General features: G+C 37.3%; 1 protein-coding gene across 2 annotated transcripts in view; it reads left to right on the top strand.

Annotated features, from left to right (window-relative positions):
* The window catches only part of RECK (reversion inducing cysteine rich protein with kazal motifs), a 62,580-nt gene that overhangs the window by 34,167 nt on the left and 8,545 nt on the right, over window positions 1–19,868 (top strand). For both annotated transcript variants that reach the window (XM_074146253.1, XM_074146251.1), the window contains 11 exons: window positions 126–159; window positions 677–874; window positions 1,262–1,529; window positions 3,533–3,712; window positions 4,655–4,867; window positions 5,615–5,751; window positions 7,994–8,134; window positions 10,729–10,917; window positions 14,039–14,161; window positions 14,674–14,845; window positions 16,919–17,111. In XM_074146253.1, coding sequence (XP_074002354.1) covers window positions 126–159; window positions 677–874; window positions 1,262–1,529; window positions 3,533–3,712; window positions 4,655–4,867; window positions 5,615–5,751; window positions 7,994–8,134; window positions 10,729–10,917; window positions 14,039–14,161; window positions 14,674–14,845; window positions 16,919–17,111 — 1,848 coding nt within the window. The remainder of the gene's footprint in view (window positions 1–125; window positions 160–676; window positions 875–1,261; window positions 1,530–3,532; window positions 3,713–4,654; window positions 4,868–5,614; window positions 5,752–7,993; window positions 8,135–10,728; window positions 10,918–14,038; window positions 14,162–14,673; window positions 14,846–16,918; window positions 17,112–19,868) is intronic.

Here is a 19,868-nt window from a genome sequence, read left to right as displayed (position 1 = left end):
AATCCAATTTAATTGAAAAAAATAATAACAAAGTTAGATTTATTAGCTTATCATAAGAAATTACTGGACACAAATATTTATTTGAAGTTTTCTGGCTTGTAATGCTATTTTTGTTTTGATTTCAGAATGCTCTCTTTAGTTGTATTAACAGAAATGAAAGTAAGTATGAAATGAATAGTTTGTCCTTTTTTTTTTTCTTTTCTTTTATATCATTCTATCCTTTTTTCTCTAAAATGTAAGACATTCTGTGGGTGTACATATACACAAATCATGTGGATTCAGTTCCATAGAATAACAAACCACGTGCATAAATTTTCTTGCTCAAGTAATAAGGGGATTAGGTTGTTCATATAATTTATATCAGTTTTTAATTTGTGTATTTTAATACACAAATTTTGATAATTGCTTAGAAGCTCATTTTTTCCTTTTGCTTTGTTCGAGTCTTAAGTAACAAAATTAAATGCATAGATGAAATCTTGTACCATGCAAGTGTAAAAAGTCTATGTAAAATGAAATCAGTGTCTCAGAATTAATTCTAGGAGAAGTATTTCACGAGAACTGTATATTTAATAACATATCAAAAATGAGTGAGTCATGACACCATCTGTCATGCTTCATTTCTTCATTTCTCTGTGTAGGAACCCATAGATTTTCTGTTGTTTGTTTGTTTCCCCAGTGGGGTCAGTCTGTTGCAGTTACGCAGGTCACCATACAAACTGTCGGGAATACTGTCAAGCAATTTTTCGGACAGATTCTTCTCCTGGTCCTTCACAAATTAAAGCGGTTGAAAATTACTGCGCATCTATTAGCCCTCAGCTTATACACTGTGTGAACAACTATACACAGTCATATCCAATGAGAAATCCTACAGATAGTAAGTACAAAAAAAATCCTTCTTTACTGAAAGTTATAAAAAATACTGAGAATGTTTGAGGCTTTATATAAAAAGTGTGTTATTGTACAAGTCTATTGTATAAGTTGTATTAATGTATTGCGATATTGTAATTATATGAATTTATATAAGGATAACTTTTGTTTGTAGGGGCATTATGGATTTTTATTTATTTTTTTTAATTCCACATATTGGTGTTTTTTTTCCAGAGTTGATTCTGTTTGCATTTAAAAGAAGCAACGTTATTTGAGATTATTTGTGGGGGGAAAAAAGCCCTCCTTTATAACACGTTTTCTCTAAGGGCTATTATGTCACGCATCTTGGTGGTTGTATACTTGATCATTAACTATTTTTAATTGTTTCTAACAGGCTTGTATTGCTGTGATAGAGCAGAAGACTATGCGTGTCAGACTGCATGTAAAAGAATTCTAATGTCAATGAAAACAGAGCTTGAAATTGTTGATGGACTTATAGAAGGCTGTAAAACAATGCCTCTCCCTCAGGATCCGCTTTGGCAGTGTTTTCTTGAGAGTTCAAGATCTGTTCACCCAGGAGTCACTGTGCACCCTCCGCCTTCAACAGGCCTCGATGGAGCTAAGCTCCATTGCTGTTCTAAAGCAAACTCTTCCACATGTAGGTCAGTATCTCTCTACTTTCATTTCCAATTGCGAAAATGCTTCAGAAGTTGTCTCTTTGCCTGAATCCTGCTATGTACAGCAAATATAGGAGTTCTGTAAATTCTTAGAAAAAACACAGGGTTAGGTAGTCAGATGGGTGTCACATTCTGTCCAGTACTTACTTTGTATCTCAAAAAAATACTGTTCCATAAGAGGAATCACACTTTTCTCACTTTTAACACTGGTTTATTATAGCAGACACGCTAAGTTAATGAAACCTATACCTTACTTGTGGTCATAATAGCCAAAATTGCACGAAGATGAAGAGGCCTTAACCAGATGCTAAAGAGAGCCTGGGGGACAATGAACTGCACCAACCCTCAAGTACCTGGTTGCTGCATGTTAAAACCTTAGCAGTATTCTTTACTAGATGCTATTCAGGTTTTTGTCAATGAAAAATAACTTAGGTTATATAACAATTAAATAATGGAACTAATTATTCCAACATTTGGGAAAAAAAAAACCCAAAACCAGATAGTTGCACACTTGCAAATAACTCTAATTTTAGCATTTTTAGTTTAGGGTGTTTATCTGTCCACTTTAACAATAGATCATTATTGCATTTTAAATGCATCAATATGTGAAAATAACTTGCAAACATTGATTTTTGAGCTGTTACTTCCTTCAAGGAAGTAACTTCAAGGAACTTCAAGGTATCCAATAACAAAACAACAGTAACAACAACTCATCTTATAATGAGTTTAGAAGTAGAGCCCTGGAGTTATGTTATTTCTTAGAACGTTGTAGCATAGGGTAGTTGATACAATATCTTTTAGTTGCTTTTTTTGACTAGTTCTAAAAATGGATCTTTCCCTCACATTTCCAGTTTGCAGTAGATTTTAATAGTGCAAGTGAAGTTCCATACCTGCAATTGGGATGGGAACAGTTGTAGTTTGTAGGATATTTCTCCAGTTCAAGAAGGACAGGGAACTGCTGGTGAGGGTACAGCAGAGGACCACAAGATGATTAGGGGCCTGGAGCATCTCTCTTATGAGGAAAGCCTGAGGGACTTGGGTCTGTTTAGTCTGGAGAAGACTGAGGGGGGATCTGATCAATGCCTATAAATACTTCAAGGGTGGGTGTCAGGAGGATGGGGCCAGTCTTTTTTCAGTGGTGTCCAGGGACAGGACAAGAGGTAACAGGCACAAACTTGAATATAAGAAGTTCCGTCTAAACATGAGGAGGAACTTCTTCACTTTGAGGGTGGCAGAGTTCTGGAACAGGCTGCCCAGGGAGGTGGTGGAGTCTCCGTCTCTGGAGACATTCAAAACCCCCCTGGACAAATTCCTGTGCAACCTGCTCTGGTTGGACCTGCTTTGGCAGGGGGGTTGGACGAGATGATCTCCAGAGGTTCCTTCCAACCCCTTATCATTCTGTGATTCTGTGATATTGCTGTGAACAAAGTGGCATGGATATTGCTGACACCAGGAAACATCTCAAAATCAAGCAATAAACAGTACACCTGCTTCAAACATCAGGGCAAAAGAAGAAATGTATTTTGCTTGTCAGTCATTTCTGTAGGAGGAGGAGGTGTGGTTTGAAGTTGAAAGATGGGATTAGAAGTTGTTCATTATCATGTGAACCTAGATTTATTACAAGTAAAACCAGTGTCTCACGTCAAAGTCATTAGTTAGGTTTCCAGCTATTAAATTTTCATTGGGTATTGAAGCTTTATTTTCTGAAATAAAAATTTTATTTTTATTTTTATTTCAGTCTTACAATCTTAAAGATTTGCTAGCATTATTAAGCAAAGCTGGAAAACTTGGAAAACAGTGAAGTGGGGTTATATGCTTTGAGCACAATGTTTGGATGCTCTTGCAGACTTTGTGGGCACTAACAGAGTCTTCTACAGTGAGTGTAAGCTGTGGTGATCAGCATAGAAATGATAGGCTCTGCTGTATCTTAATGACTGCTATTCTTTTAATTTTATTTTGTCTATGGTTTGTGGTTTTTTTTTTTCCAGAGAGCTCTGCACTAAACTTTATAGCACGAGCTGGGGCAATTCACAGAGCTGGCAAGAATTTGATCGTTTTTGTGAGTATAATGCAGTTGAAGTTTCCATGTTGACCTGTTTAGCAGATGTACGAGAACCTTGTCAGCTGGGCTGTAGAAATCTTACTTACTGCACTAATTTTAATAACAGGTAGGAGAGAGACACTGAATATTTTATAAAGGAATTCCTGTGCTTTGATTTTTAAAAATAAAATGTTTTTCAGGCTTATTTTGAGATTGTATGTAGCTATCTTTCTGCAAATGTTATTTTAGATAATTTAAAAATAAATAGTTTTTCTTTATAATAAACTTTTGGGAATGTATTTAGCAAGAGACGTAACAAAACTTACAAAAATAAAAGCCTAACCCATGAACTTGTAAAATGTCATCATGTATTAGCAACATATTCCTCTGTCTTACTGTATACACAAGTAAGCCATGCTGTGTATTATAAATAAGGTAAAAATTTTTGTTAGATTTACATGTTACTCTTTTTCAAAATTGCTTTTCTTTCAGAGATATTTTTGTGGGTTTATACTCTATAGGACAAAATGCGTGATTTAAAAGTGGTGTCTGAATTAGTAATTGCAAGGTTACAATTTAAATAGTTTGAGTTTCAAAAAAACATTTAAAAATTTGTTAGGTATTAGAGATCTCTGGCTTTTCTTTGAAATAGTGTACAGTGGCATGAATGTTATTTGGGTATGTGATAGGTGCAGCCTGGGCAAATACATATAAATGATAAATCAACCTGCATTGGTGATTCACCAGGAAACATTCACACAGATATTCAGAATATCTAAGATATTTGCTTTTAAGTCAACTGTCTTCAGGGAAGAAAGATTGAAGTGGTATTTGATCTAAGAGGTAGAGGTGAGAAGGGAGTTTCAGCTTTGAGTCTTAAAGAGCTTATTTTCCTTAAAGACAGAATTCAAATTGATTTTGATCTTGCTTAACTGCTGAAGGGATTAATTTCTTTTATATCACGAAAAGCAAGCCATATCAAGGTTGTAGAATTCACGTGGTGAATGGTAAAATGTGTGGTGTTTTCTTCTTCTTGAATACATGCCATATCTTAACTTCTTCTTTTAAGACCAACAGAGCTTTTTAGGAGCTGCAATACTCAGTCAGACCAGGGAGCCATGAATGACATGAAGCTGTGGGAAAAAGGGAGTATTAAGATGCCATTTATAAATATTCCCGTGCTTGATATTAAAAAATGCCAACCAGAAATGTGGAAGGCAATTGCCTGCTCACTGCAGATTAAACCTTGCCACAGCAAATCTAGAGGAAGTATTATCTGCAAGTAAGTACTGGGGCGGAGGGGGGAACAGTTTAGAGTTTCTGCTAAGGATTTTAATGAGAACTAAAAAGCTGCTGTAGGACTGTGTTTGACTTACGTTAGGAAAACATGGCAAGGCAAACAGAAGAAATATGAGCTTGCGTAGTTTCCGTCGCTTTAATCTCCATCACTGTAAATGGAAGATGCTTGCCTGTTAATGAGATGGATGTAGATGCTGCCGTTGTAAAGTTGATTTACTGTTGAGGTTTCTTTGGCTTTTTGTGGTGTCTATAAAGCCTTTCCCCGTTTTCCGTTTTGGGACATACTGATGATTTTCAGCTGACAGAAAGGTCTGAAAAGAAATAAAGTTTATTTTTTTTAAAAAATAAATTTTGAAAGTAGGTGATTGGGTAAAAAAGAGACCAGTTAATAGTACAGGTAGTGAAATAGTGTTCAACCCATTAAATCGAAGAAATGCTTGGTCTCGAAAGATACATGCTTATAATGCCATAAAGATCACCAAGCCTGAAGTAGAGGAAGAGTAGCGTAAGCAATAGTTCCTGTCTGTCACAAATTTGTTCCTCCCCTGTACGTAAAATGTAGCATGTCCATATATATATAGATATATATACATATATATGGATAGATGAGGCAGAAGGGGAAAGTTGTGGATTCGAGTAAGGGGAAAATGTGGAAAGAAATCTTTTTCATACAAGACCGTTTTTTCTTCAAGTCGTGTTCATGAAGTTCTGTTCCTTTATTTATCTGAAGATCAGATTGTGTGGAAATACTGAAGAAATGTGGAGATCATAATAAATTCCCTGAAGGCCACTCGGCTGAAAGTATTTGTGAGCTCTTGTCTCCAACAGATGACTTGGAGAACTGTATCCCTTTGGATACATACCTGAGTAAGTATCAACATACCTACACGACAAAATTAGAAACCAAGATACTTTGAGTGATTATCCTTGTTTTTAAGAACTCTCATTATTTCTCTTGAAGAAAATTGTATTAATTTGAGACGTTGTATTTAGCCTATTAGAGAAAATTGGATTTTTTTTCTAATTGCCATGGCTCATTACATTTATTTGTTCTTGTATTGGTTGTATATGGCAAGGTCGTTCTGGTAGCAGCGGGGGCTGCAGGGGCTGTGTGGGTAGATGTCAGGGACTGCCAGCTTGGCAATGGGCCCCTCTAGGTCAAAGCTGAGCCACTCAGCAAAGTTTGTGGTGCCTCTGTGAAAATATGTTTCAGAAAGGGCAAGAAATGGCAGGCAGGTGGAGAAGAAGGGGAAACAGGAAGAGTGAGAAACAACAGAGGTAACACCACAGTCAGAGAAGCAGGAGGAGAGGAGGTGCTCCATGGCAGAGCAGATATCCACAAGATGGGCTGTGGAGGACCCCATGCCACAGCAGATGGGTATACCCGGAAGGAAGCTGCATCCTGTGGAGAGCCTGTGCTGGAGAAGAGGAAAGGTGTGACAAGGAATGAGCAGCAGAGCAAAACTGCTGTGTACTGATCATAGTCACCATCATCCCCCACTTCCCAATCCCAATACATCACTTGGGGCAGGGGCAGAGAAATCTGGAGTGAAAGAGTGAAGGTGAGCCTGGGAAAAGGAGGAAGAAAGAAGTTGCTTTAATGTTTGCCTTTTGTTCCCATTACCTGAATCTGTAATTAGATATTTATTTTAATTGGCAATAGATGTAGTTAATTTTCCCCAAGTCAAATCAGTTTTGCCCCCAATGGTAATTTTTTCACAATCTCCCTGTCTTTGTCCCAACCCATGAGCTTTTCTGTTCCTGTTTTACCTATTTTCTACCCTCATCTCGTTTGGGCTGGGGGGACTGGGTGGGAGTTTGGCTGTTAGCCAAGGCTAACCTACCACACTTCTCTTTTGGGGACTTCATGTATTCAGTACAAGTACACTAATCTTTATCATCTAATAATCTGGCTTGTTGAATTTCAGTGTTTTTTACCTACTTGAAAATGGACTAGTTAATCTTGCTATAAGAAAACTCTGTTCTTCAATAAGTCGTCTCACATGCCAAGAAAGCGCTATAATAACAAAACCACTAGCACTATTTATTTACAGGACAAAAGCTGGATCATGCTTGGGAGGACTAATCTCAAATAAATGTCACTTAAACGATATCATGATTTAGAGCACAACTTCTTGATGCACAAAATTACACTTTTCCCTGATGCATAAACTCTGTTCTTTAACTGTGCGATTAGAATAACCAAAACCAAATTAACTCTTGGTGCAATAGAACTTGAGTTTAGTAGGTACATGGAAGAATGAAGTTTTTGTGATTCTGTTTTCTTCTAGCACTAATACAGTTGTATTAGTAAAACTTTGTCTTGGTTCTAGATTTCATTTGAATGCATCTTTTTACATTATTTTCCAAATCTGCTCTACCCTATTATTACTTTCTATTGAATATTTATCTTTGTAGGACTTAGACCTTTTTAGCTTTATAGGATTTATGCATTTTAGACCTTCTTCCAAATTAAATTTTGATAGTTCTTTTTCAGAATCCTAGAAACTTTGAAAATAGTAAAATTTTGGTTAGCAAGAGCTGTGACTGAAAGCCTGCCTCAACAAATAAATTGTTCCCAGAGAGACAATGTATTGAAGCTTTGGGTGGTTCTTTGCATTGAGCTGCTACTTTTCTATGTTGCCTTCCCCTTCCTTCATCTTGTAACGAGAGAACATTACTAGTGAGTTAAAGGGAAAACGGAAACAGAAGTTTATCAATGATAGCAAACTTGGTTAAATTATCAAGTGTGCTTTAGACCTCCAATTTGCTAATTGCTGACTATGGGACTTCTCTTGATTAAACTACTGGTCATTGTTATTTTTTATTTTCGTCATGTAGAGAAAATTATTGGGAAAAGAAGGTAAAGGATATATATTTGGTTTTGAAGACTCATCTGGGTCATTATTTCCAGGATTGAGGACTAAATTTTTGAAATAAGTTAACTACCTTGTCACGTCAAGCCTCTACAAGTACAGTTAAAAAAACCCAAAAAATATTTCACAGAATTGTCAAAAATATGATATTACTGAATGTAAGACACGCCATGCTTTACTGATAAAAAATAAACCATTTAAGTCAATATATATTCTGTATGTTCTGTTTTCAGGCCCGAGTTCTTTAGGTAACATTGTAGAAGATGTTACACATCCATGTAATCCAAATCCATGCGCAGCTAATCAGTTATGTGAAGTAAATAGAAAAGGATGTCAATCTGGAGAACTTTGTCTTCCGTATTTGTGTGTGCCAGGTAAGGGGGTTTGGACTTCTGTTTACCTGAATGTTGCTGGTAAACATATGTAACTGAAATTTTGTTGAAAGTTTTAAAGTGAATTGCTGACATCCCAAAGGAACTATTATCACAATTATCTTCTGTTTTCAATTTTATCATTTTTTATTATTATAAATAATAATAATTTATTATTATTCAATTTCTATTTTATTGTCCACTGAAACATAACATTTTTTTAGACCATATGTTACTTATTTTTCAGAATAGGTGTCCATATGTGGTCTCTAAGCAGCCTGCCTGCTCTTTAAAATTACAACCATGCAATACTGCAAATACATTGCAGCTCACTGCTTATTGCCATGTATTTCTGTACGTTATTAGCCATATCCTCATTGTCTTCCTTACTGGTGAAATAAATGGACATTATGTCTTGCCTTGAAATTAATGAAAATCACAAATCAGGCTGTCAGTCTTGGTGACTTGGTGGCATTTTGAGAGCTCTGAGAATCTTATCAATTGGTAACAATTCCAATGTTATATTAAAATTCAAGATGGTATCTTACATGGGTTTGTCCCAAATCCTTCTTCATAGGCCAGGTCAACTTCTTAAAATCTCTCCAACAGCTCGTGGGTAACTAGTTCCGCTCTGAGTAAATTAATATCCAAACTTTTTCTTAAGAGCTTCACTTTTGCTGCTTTGTTGGATTCAGAGTGCCCAGGTTTGGGGCTTGGGAAGGAGCTGGCATGGTACATAGTTTAATATATGCCATAATCCTTTCTTCTCTCTCCTACTTGAGCTTGCAGCACTAATGCAACATCTCTGCACTTCATCGTTAATGAGTGACAGTGCTATGAGCCTCATTGACAAGAAAAAGGCAGAACAGCAAGGCAAGGCAGATGAGCTCTGTCTCTCCTAAATCTGAATGTAGACTTACAGGTTGGAGGAAAAAGACACTGGTGTCGGGAAACAACAAAAATATGAAAAATTAATCTTGTGCTGCCCTGTCCTCCTATGAGAACAATGGTACCACTTCTCATTAAAGACGATGTCTGGAGATGCAGCAGTACACAGCTGACTGCATTTCTACTGCTGCTCCATTGAGTGATACTTTTAATGTTGATGCATCACACTAGGAAGGCATTCGTGGTCATTCGGGAACTACTCTTTTAGAACATAGGTGTTTTCTAACTTTTGCACCATGCATAAACGTGAGCTGACTGGGGAGAGAGCCTCACGTAGGATGAATTTCAGCAATCTAACTTAGAAATGGCAGGCCCGGATGGTGTTGATAACAAGAGTCAAATCTGCAAAAGGAGGTAGGAGACCGTGCAGTGTCCAACTTCTCCCTTCATTGTTCTACCCTAAACACCAGTAATGCTTGCCACAATTTTTCCCCTTTCTTTAAAGCAAAAGGTATCATCTGGTGCATGAGGGATCACCTGTGGTTTTTGAAGCAAAGAGGAAAGCTTGCATTTGGTGACCACTTGAATGCGTGTGTTAAGAGAGCCTGAGCCACTGGGAGCAACACTGATGTTTAAACTGAATTGCAGGAAGAAGCCCCCTTTCTAGGGGGTGATGTGAGAACGTTGCCGTAACTGTCTCGCATCAGTTCCCTGAGTCTCTTTTGTTCCAGAAATTCTGATCAGCCGTTTCTCCAGCAATTTTTAATTGCAAAGAGGAAAACTGGGTTTTGCTTCACTCTTACATCTGCTACACTTGTGCTCTTCTAAAAGTGAGGATTACTTCAGCTCATTTTTTTTGGGAGCCCTAGGATGTTGTTTTCATTGTGTTTCTATGACCCATACAAAATATTCTTGTTTTTCTGAAAAGCTGAGCATTATTACTACAGAGGTTGTATTGTCTTCACTTCTGCCAAAGTCGTTCAAAGTGATCTGAAAACAAGCTTACCCAGAGCTTTTGAAGAGATAGTTTGCTTCCTGTAAAGGTTGTAAGCTGACTTTTATGTTTGAATTCAGCCTTTTTCTTGGTTGCAAGTTTTTGGGGGATTTGTTGCGGTTCATCACTTCTAGGGTAATTTTAATCTACTATTCCTTTTATTATTGTTTCCTCACAATTTTAAAAACCATTTTCCTTCTTTTCCATTCTTCTTTTTTTAATCCAGTTTTACTGCTTTTGCTCCCTTTACCTATAACAGTCCTTCGGTTTTCACATAAGAGGTACAAGTAGGGAAAGAAGACACAATAAAATACATGACAGAGGGGACGTGTCTGGGCTTTGCTTCTGAGACCCTTTAATTCAGTTTGTGTATTGGAGAGAGTGAAACCTCTGTGGTGTTTATTATATTACATACATTTCATACTACTACAGAACTGTGGAAAATGAGATTACTTGAGAACTTTTGGAATTAACCACTCTCGTTCTGTAAAGTGACATTTCTAGAGATACTTCAGAACATTGTCTCAAGCAAATATCTTCTATGTCTGCTACTTGCTGCCTGAATGAAATAAGTGATTTTGTCTAAAGGGTGAGAGCAAGGCTTATTTAGGAGCACCTTAGCTTTTTCACAAGTCAAAGAGTAGTAGCTATTTTTGGTAGTGGCAGTTGCCAAGGTATTTACTAAATTTGAGCTAAAATTTCTCCTTGTATATAGGTTGCAAACTGGGAGAAGCCTCAGATTTTATTGTCCGTCAAGGTACACTTATTCAGGTTCCATCCTCAGCTGGTGATGTTGGTTGTTACAAGATTTGTACCTGTGGACACAGTGGATTGCTAGAAAACTGCATGGAAATGCATTGTGTTGACCTCCAAAAATCATGCATTGTTGGAGGACAAAGAAAAAGTAAGTATTAGAACAGCAGTTATATCTTTATACAGCACGTGTTCCTTAAGTGATTAATTTTGAAATACATATGGAGACCCAGAGGATCTGAATGCAGATTTTATCAGAAAATACAAAAGTTAATGTTTGCATCCCTATATGTAATACTTGTTTAATTCTTATAAATGCTGGAGGGTTCCATTATTTAAATCAATACTGAACTGCATCTGTCTCAACCTAATGAAAGTCCTGTGTGAAGTGTTTTCTTAGTACACCATTTTTCAACCGAAAGGTCACTGACTTGCCTCACGTCCCCTGTATTTTACAATAGTTGATGATATGTGCTAGAAAAACTTGCTGGTGGGAGCTCTGAGGATAGAGGAGGGAAAAAGTTCTGAGGGGAGCCAGCAGGCCTCAGGGATGAAGCGAAAACAGCAAAACAAATTGATCTGCTTTCAGTATGCTGTAGTTCTGAGGTTTAAGCACAGTGTAACTGACTATAAATGGCTGCCCATTTCCTGGATTCCAGCTTTGTGGGTACTCTCAGTCTACTTTTAACAGCATTGGATATCCGGTGACTGATAGAGCTGTCTGGGGAAGAGTATGAGAAAAGGCAGAGATTTAATCATATTTTACATGAACATTCTACCAGAATCTGTTCTGTGCTTCAAACCACAGACCCCTTAAGTGGTTTCTTTACTAGCCCTAAATGGTCTTGGGTTTTTTGGTTTTTGTTGTTTTTTTGGTTTTTTTTGTCTTCCATGGATTATAAATATGGGTTAAAAAGTAGTCAGAAACTTTTATCATGAGCCCACATGTTAAAATATGCGTGCCTAAAAACTGTCCATTTTTTTTTCTTTTGGTGGGGTTTGCAAGGGAGCCTTGATAGTTTTATCTGGTTCCCATCCCTGGAGGTGTTCAAGGCCAGGCTGGATGGGGCTTTGAGCAACCTGGTCTGGTGGGAGGTGTCCCTGCCCATGGCAGGGGGGTTGGAACTCGATGATCTGTAAGGTCCCTTCCAACCCGAGCCATTCTATGACTCAAATTATGAAATGATTACTGATGAAGAGGACAGTTTTCTGTGTGCACTCTTTGATAGTGAAAAACAATAGTCATGCAAAATTTTCAACTGGATCCTAAGGCAGTAGCTGTTTACCCTGAGGAATCACTTAAGAGATCCAGCACTTGGCATAACCTTCAAACGTTGGAAACTCTTCTTCTTTCCTGCTGACAAATTCCTTCTTCCTTAGGTAGTACTGTGATTTAAACAGAGCTTTTTGTACTACAGAGTCTTTCTCTTCCATCCCCTCTTGTTTTGCAATCATTTGTCTAGGAGTACCTCTTCCAAATTGCTGAAATGCTGGGAGTTTTCCTTGTGCCCGTTACATTTTTCAAAAATTCTAATCCTTAATCTCAACCCTTTGAAAGGAGATTTGAGAGAATTGCCTTATTTTGTAAGGCACAGTTGTTCTTACATTTTCCTGAAGAGCTGTGTGTTTGCTGGTAGTCTTTAACAAGTGACCTGGTTATGGGTAGATTGGCTGTCATCAACATTAATTGAATTTACATAGAATCATAGAATTGTCTAGGTTGGAAGGGACCTTTAAGATCATCTAGTCCAACCATCAACCTAACTCTGATTAAAACCCATCACTAACCACTGTGTCAACCCGTCTTTTAAATACCTCCAGGGACGGTGCCTCAACCACTTCCCTGGGCAGCCCATTCCAAAGCTTAATCACCCTTTCAGTGTAGAAATTTTTCCTAATATCCAATCTGAACCTCCCCTGGTGCAACTTGAGGCCATTTCCTCTTGTCCCATCGCCTGTGACTTGGGAGAAGAGACCGACCCCCCCTGGCTACACCCTGCTTTCAGGGAGTTGTAGAGAGCGAGAAGGTCTCCCCTCAGCCTCCTTTTCTCCAGGCTGAACACCCCCAGCTCCCTCAGCCTCTCTTCATAAGACTTGTTCTCCAGACCCCTCACCAGCTTCGTTGCCCTTCTCCGGACCTGCTCCAGCACCTCAGTGTCTTTTTTTGTGGTAAAAGGGGCCCAAAACTGGACACAGCACTCGAGGTGGGGCCTCACCAGTGCCCAGTACAGGGGGACCATCACCTCCCGAGACCTACTCACCACGCTGTTCCTGATACAGGCCAGGATGCTGTTGGCCTTCAACATAAAACATACAACACAGTGAAGGGCAGTCATGTGGGCGGTTCACAAAACCAAACTGGAAGTGCGAAATTGAAGAAAAATTCCTGCAGTTTGCAGTTTGAGTCTTAGATTCAGGTGTGAGGAAGTTACTCGCAAAATGCAAAAATTAGGCAGATTGCTCCACTCTCAAAAAGCAGCTGTGGTGGTGTCAGTGGCGTTATCAAGGGCTCCTTCCAGAAAGCCAGGGAGTGACCGCAGACCCCTGTGTTTGTGTCTGTCTTGTGCTGAAGCTGGATCTGGGTTTCCTATCAGCTTCGCTATGATCTTTCTTGCTCCCTGCTTTGGAGAAAGCTGCATCGTAACTTGTCCTGCTTGTTGAGGTTGAAATTACGACTATAATGGATGTTGTAAAACAATAAAGACTGGAATGAAGCATTGGCACTTTTTATTTCTTGACAAAAAGTACAGGCAAAGGAAAGAAATGAGAAATAGAGGAATTTTGCATTGTGTATGAGACTACGGCTGAAAGTTTAGCAGTCTTATGTAAAATTAATTTAGGGGAAGAATGTATCTTTACAAAAGCTTTACCTTTAAAAATAATAGCTTGCGACCCAGAATTTTTAAAGTACTATGTACTATGTCACCACTTCTTCTGTTTTCTGAGTATATTTCTTTTTGCAGCTTTCAATTGTTCTTAGGTTTTCTTTTTTTTTTTTTTCCTAACATGCAGGCTTTGAAAGGATAAAGTGCTTGCTTCCTTGTTTACCTAATTAATCAAAACCACATGTGAACGGACTTTTGCTTTAAATGAATAAAACAAAACTTGAAATCTAAGAAAAGATAGACATTTCAATAGGAAAAGAAACTGAATAAAGGAAATTACAGGAAAAATATTTAAATTGTAATATCTGTGTAATAAATACAAATATATAGTCTTCTGGTATATTTGCACTAATTGTACACAATTTACTTAATTTCTTTTATTTTAAGGCCATGGAATGTCCTTTAATATAGATTGTAATGTCTGTTCATGTTTTGCTGGAAACTTGATATGTTCTACGCGTCAGTGTCTGACTGAGCATAGTTCGGAGGATGAACGTCGGAAGTTTACAGGTAACTTTCCAAACTCTGGAAACTATAAGCTTCATATTCTTAGAGCAGGGGGTTAGCATCGAAGCTCTTTCTACAGTATTAATGGAAAATACCTGATAATTTGTTATTAATATCTTCTTTTAACTATTTATTTTTCTCATGTCCAACCTGCACTTCAGAAAAAACACGAACCTTTAAAAAAAAAAAAAAAATAGTACTGAAAAATAAAACCTCAGGTAATATGTAAAAATAGGAAGAAACAGGGTAATGCCACTGGGGACAAGAGATAAGGAGATTGGGGGAAAAAATGGAGAAAGTTGAGTAGAATTAGCAAGGATGCAGAGCATAAACTTCCCTTCCTACTATTTACCAAGTGCATATGTGCTACAGCATTGCTAATTTACAGGAGGGAGGAGGTGGTTGAAGAGACAGCATTTTCTGGAAGTCAGAGATATCTCAGTGACCCCTTGAGTATCTTCTGTCATGGAAAACAACTGTACACCAAATTCCTGTTTTGTGTGTTGCTTTTACAGGTTTACCATGTAACTGCGTGGATCAGTTTGTACCAGTGTGTGGTCGGAATGGACGCACATATCCAAGCGCATGTATAGCTCGCTGTGTTGGGCTCCAGGACAATCAATTTGAATTTGGATCATGTATTTCCAAGGATCCTTGTAACCCTAACCCTTGTAGTAAAAATCAGAGGTAAGAGCAGAATATGTTTTTAAGCTTTTATTTGGCATCATCTGCTTGTGAAGAAGATTCACTTTTTCTTTGAATGTGTTGTATACTGTAGTGACATTCTACTTTCAGGATACTCCAATAAAAGTAACTGTTTGAAGTAGCTATTTTTATTTATCATAGTTAGTAATGGACTGTGATAACTGGCAATTCTTGATTCTGTCTATGTAGTGCTGTATCATTTAAATTAATTATTCAGATCTCACTTTTAGCAATAAGAGAACTGCTGTATACTTTCAAAAACGGGGAGAATCAAATTTTGTTGAAACAGCAAAAGTGTCATTTAACTACTTCTTTTTTTTTTTACACCTTCTTCTAGTAGTTAAAAAAAAAAACAACCCACACCAGAATTCAAGACTTGGATTCAGTCTTGCTTATTCGGTCAACAGTCTGTGCTTTTTATCTCTAAGACAGGAAAATATCAGTCAGTCTGGAAGACTTGAGTTTCTCTTAAATAGGCTGATATCTTGTGAAAACCATGTCTGTACAATCTCTGTTTTTCAAGGTCAGAAAAACCAAAATCTGTAGAGATGAACATATTAAAACAAAATATGCTCTGTACTAGTGTCAGGAGAAAAGAAAATCTGACCTTTCTTACAGAAATCAAAGTCTGTGGTTCATAATATTGGTCTCTGTCTTCAATTTTCTCAGTGTTGTGCAATACTGCAGTCTCCTTTGAATTTGTGCATTTTTCTGTTTTGAAAGCAAGCCACCATAAGAAGTTGTGTAATGCTGTGCTTTCATGAAAACTGATTATAGCAATTTTATTTTTTTCCTTTTTTCTGCACTTTAAATGCATCGATGCAGAAAACTGCAGAGAAAACGCTGTAGTTTTGTGCCTGTAATTGCCATTATGGCATTGAAAACTGCCATTTCAAAGCTGCATTGTGGATATAGACTTTTTGCCTTTTGTATTTTTAATTTGGAAAGTATGGAGAGGTTTTTCGGTTTGACAGAATAACCATTATGCTTAGAACCTCAACCTGTAGTTTCAGTAAAGGACCGTACACAATGCATTTTTTCTGGCTCAGTTTGATAATGTAGCATAAACTAAACATGCTCATTTTAAAACTGAACTCTCTGAAGTGCTTCAAGTCTGTTTAAGATCTTATATTCCACTTGTAAAGTGTTTAAATCTCAGAATTTCTGAGTCTTCTCTAATACAGAAGGAAAATGCTTAGGACAGCAGCACTCAGAGAGAATAAGGATCCATTGTCCATAATCCAGTGGTAGCATTGTTGTCATTTATAGAAGGAGGAGATTGTTAAAAAAGCCATTTGACCTTTCATCAGTCTATTCATCAGATTCTACTGGATGGCATTTCTCTAACAGAGGGATGTCTTGCAGGGTAAGACCGTGGAAGGTAGATATTTAATATAGAGGGGAAAGATTTTCTGCTGTTTATTGCTCTGTACTTCTTATTTGTGATGGCTTGAGAGGGATGACATGCCAAAAAAGGAAATTGTGTTAATACTAGATTTTTTCCGTTTGTTTGAAGTCATCCCCAAGATTGGATGCAATATAATATACCGAACGTACAAAGCTAGAATCCAATTAGGTATTTGTAATTGAAACCATATAATCTTGTAAGTCTTGGTTTCGCTACCTTCTCAACGAAGGGTGAAGCTAGATCTCTGCAATATAAACTTTTTATCTTGCAGTTCACTATTTTCATGTTCTCGTTTCCTCTAGTTTTCCTTAAATATGCATTTGCAAAACGAAGCTTGGGAGTCGGTAAGAAGTTTATCCAAGCCTTTTTCGAAAATCCATTGAAAAACTTGGTAAAAGATTAATTTTAGTGGAAACTGTAGCTGTGTTCACGTACATTGCCTAAACATGGTGTGAGTGAGTTTCAGGTTTGTGATGAGACCCGAAATTTGCTATTCAGAATGTTTTGTCACATGTTTTTCCTGCAGCTCTGCTCAACCATAGTTAGCTCTGGAAGAATTTTTACTGAAAATAGTTTCACTGAATATTTTGAGAACTTTAAAAAAAAATTCCTATGACATGATATGAAATTATTATTACTTTACGCAGGTGCATACCAAAGAAACAAGTTTGCTTGACTAGTTTTGAAAAGTTCGAATGTAGCCAGCATGAATGTGTGCCAAGGCAGTTAAATTGCGACCAGACACGGGATCCTGTTTGTGACACAGACAATGTGGAATACAATAACTTGTGTACTTTGTACCAAAAAGGAAAAAGTTTAGCATACCGAGGACCATGCCAGGTAGGAAGTGGTTCTAGCAATAAATATCAAATCTTCTTTGTTCTTTAATCTTCAAGTTTGCAATATTCTGGTTTTTATAGCTTACAAAATGTTTTCACTGAAAGTAATCCTTTAAAAATGTAATTTTCACTAGTATAAAAAAATACTCTCACAAAATTGTATTCAGAATTTTGTCTAGTGTGTCTCTGCTTTAGTTAACAGTTAAAAGTAATCAAAGGCGTTACTTACGCTTTCTTGGGGGTAATACTCTGATATTTATATTAAGTCTTCCTATATTTTTCACTATTAAAGCTTGCACTGAAGTACGTTTGCCGTAATTAGTGCAGTTCCTTGGTTAGCTAAATGCTAGTTTTCACCAATTTGAGCTTGTTTTAAATAAAAATTAATGCCTGGTCATTTAAAGTCTTTAGCGTTTTGTGTGATTGTGCCCAGGTTTTCCAAGTTCGTTGTTCAGGATCTATAACCTAAGTTTTGTTGGTGACTAGACAGTCTGCAATATTTTCTTTAGTTAGTCTGGATTGGATTAGTCAGATTAATCCCTGAGAAGGGATTAGGATTAGGTTTAGTTCTTACACCCCACCACTCCTTACAATGTTAGAGAAACCTATTTCTGTCGTAGAATCATAGAATGGTTAGAGTTGGAAGGGACCTGAAAGATTGTTGAGTTCCAACCCCCCTGCCATGGGCAGGGACACCTCCCACCAGACCAGGTCGCTCAAAGCCCCATCCAGCCTGGCCTTGAACACCTCCAGGGATGGGGCATCCACAGCTTCTCTGGGCAACCTGTTCCAGTGTCTCACCGACCTCACAGTGAAGAATTTCTTCCTGATATCTAATCTAAATCTCCCCTCTTTCAATTTAAAACCATTACCCCTCATCCTATCGCTCCACTCCCTGATCAAGAGTCCCTCCCCATCTCTCCTGTAGCCCCCTTCAGGTACTGGAAGGCTGTTATAAGGTCTCCCTGGAGCCTTCCCTTCTCCAGGCTGAACAACCCCAACTCTCTTAGCCTGTCTTCATAGGAGAGGTGCTCCAGCCCTCTGGTCATCTTCATGGCCCTCCACTGGATGCGCCACTTCACAAGAGAAGTCAGGAGCTAGTCTTTTCAAAGTTGCTGGTTTACCATTGACACGCTGTTCGTCTCCAGGTTTTTCTCAAATGATCAAGACCTCAATTTCTCAAATTTAAGACCTCTCTTGGTCTCAACTGACGGATATTCTTAGAAGTACTGAGAAGTACTGAACATTTTTTTCAGGGTTTTTCTGTATTCTAAATGCTCTTGCTCTTTTAACCCACTTTTAGTTTCTGCTTTTTCTGTCTTTGTACCTTCTTTTTCTCGCCCTTTTCCAGCAACCTCATTAAGTACAGATAATTCCTCTCGTTGCACATCAGATATCTCGTGAGATATCAGAAAATGTTCAGCCCTTGAACAGTAAGAATCAAAGGAATATTGCATGGCTGTTTTTCTTTTTTCTCCAGCAGTTGCATGTCTAGGTTTATCCATGTTCATGAAGTCTTTGACACATGTAGCTTTTAAGTTTTCACTCTTCCTTTTATAGGGAAGATGTCTGCAAGATATGAAGTTGTTGGGAGTGCTCACATTTACTTGTCCCCTATCTCTTTTGTCGTTAGCTTAGGTGTGTAACATAGAAACTGTAATTGTCTTGGTATTTTAGAGGATATACAGTGATCATACAGCTATGGTGACTTAGTTGAATTATTAGTTAGTTGGATAAAATATTTAGACGTTAGGAAGAAATTATGGAATGAGTTGTGTCATTTCACAAGACTTTGGACAAAAGTATTTGTCGTACCTTGTCTGCAAGGAGTCAGCAATTCCATTTGCTTCTATCCGTGTTCAGAAGCTTACTTTCATTGGCATTTGACCTCTTGAATATACTAATATACATGCACAGGTGGGATAGGAGGAAACTATATGACAATTTTCTTCGGTTTTTACATGTGTTTGAATCAAGTGACATACTAGATATGTTTTTCTGAGAGAAAACGGACACAAATGTATTTTTATAGATGTAAAGCTCAGTAATAAATATTTTTGACAAAGGTGTCTAGTAATGGATTTTATTCTTCTGAAATAAATTTAGCTTTTCAAATAATGTATTATAAATACATAGAATCATAGAATCCTTTAGGTTGGAAAAGACCTTTAAGATCATCAAGTCCAACCGTAAATCTAACACTGCCAAGTCCACCACTAAACCATGTCCCTCAGCACCACAGCTACACAACTTTTAAACACCTCCAGGGATGGTGACTCAACGTGAGTGTACACACTAAACTTTAAGAACGCAAAAACTGCACTGAGATGAATGAATAAATATATTATTAATGTCATTAAAATACTAATCAATAAATACTACACTAGCAAATATTTTATTAATCAATTTTATTAATAAAATGATATTTTATAATGATACCTTATTATAATAAAATTATAATAATCTTTAATTAATTTAATAAGTAAGATAATTTAAATGACATGGTCATTTTATGTAAGCATTAGCACAGGACAAAAAAAAAAAAAATGTTGTTTCCCAAAACATGTCTTACTGTATATTTCTCAGATTCCAACTTACATTTTTCTGTCACCTTCTTTAAGTATTTATTCTTTGTGTTTATTACCCATTCATAAATAATAATACTGGCAGAGCATTTACTCTTTTTGGAATGTTTAACAATATTATCAGCAAATTCCCATTAACTTCGGGTTTGCTAATGTTAAAACTGCTCTGAGGT

This window comes from Numenius arquata, chromosome 4 (genome assembly GCF_964106895.1).
Source record: "Numenius arquata chromosome 4, bNumArq3.hap1.1, whole genome shotgun sequence".
Lineage (NCBI taxonomy): Eukaryota > Metazoa > Chordata > Aves > Charadriiformes > Scolopacidae > Numenius > Numenius arquata.
The sequence above is the reverse complement of the archived record's forward strand: the minus strand, read 5'-3'. Positions and strand labels throughout refer to the sequence as shown.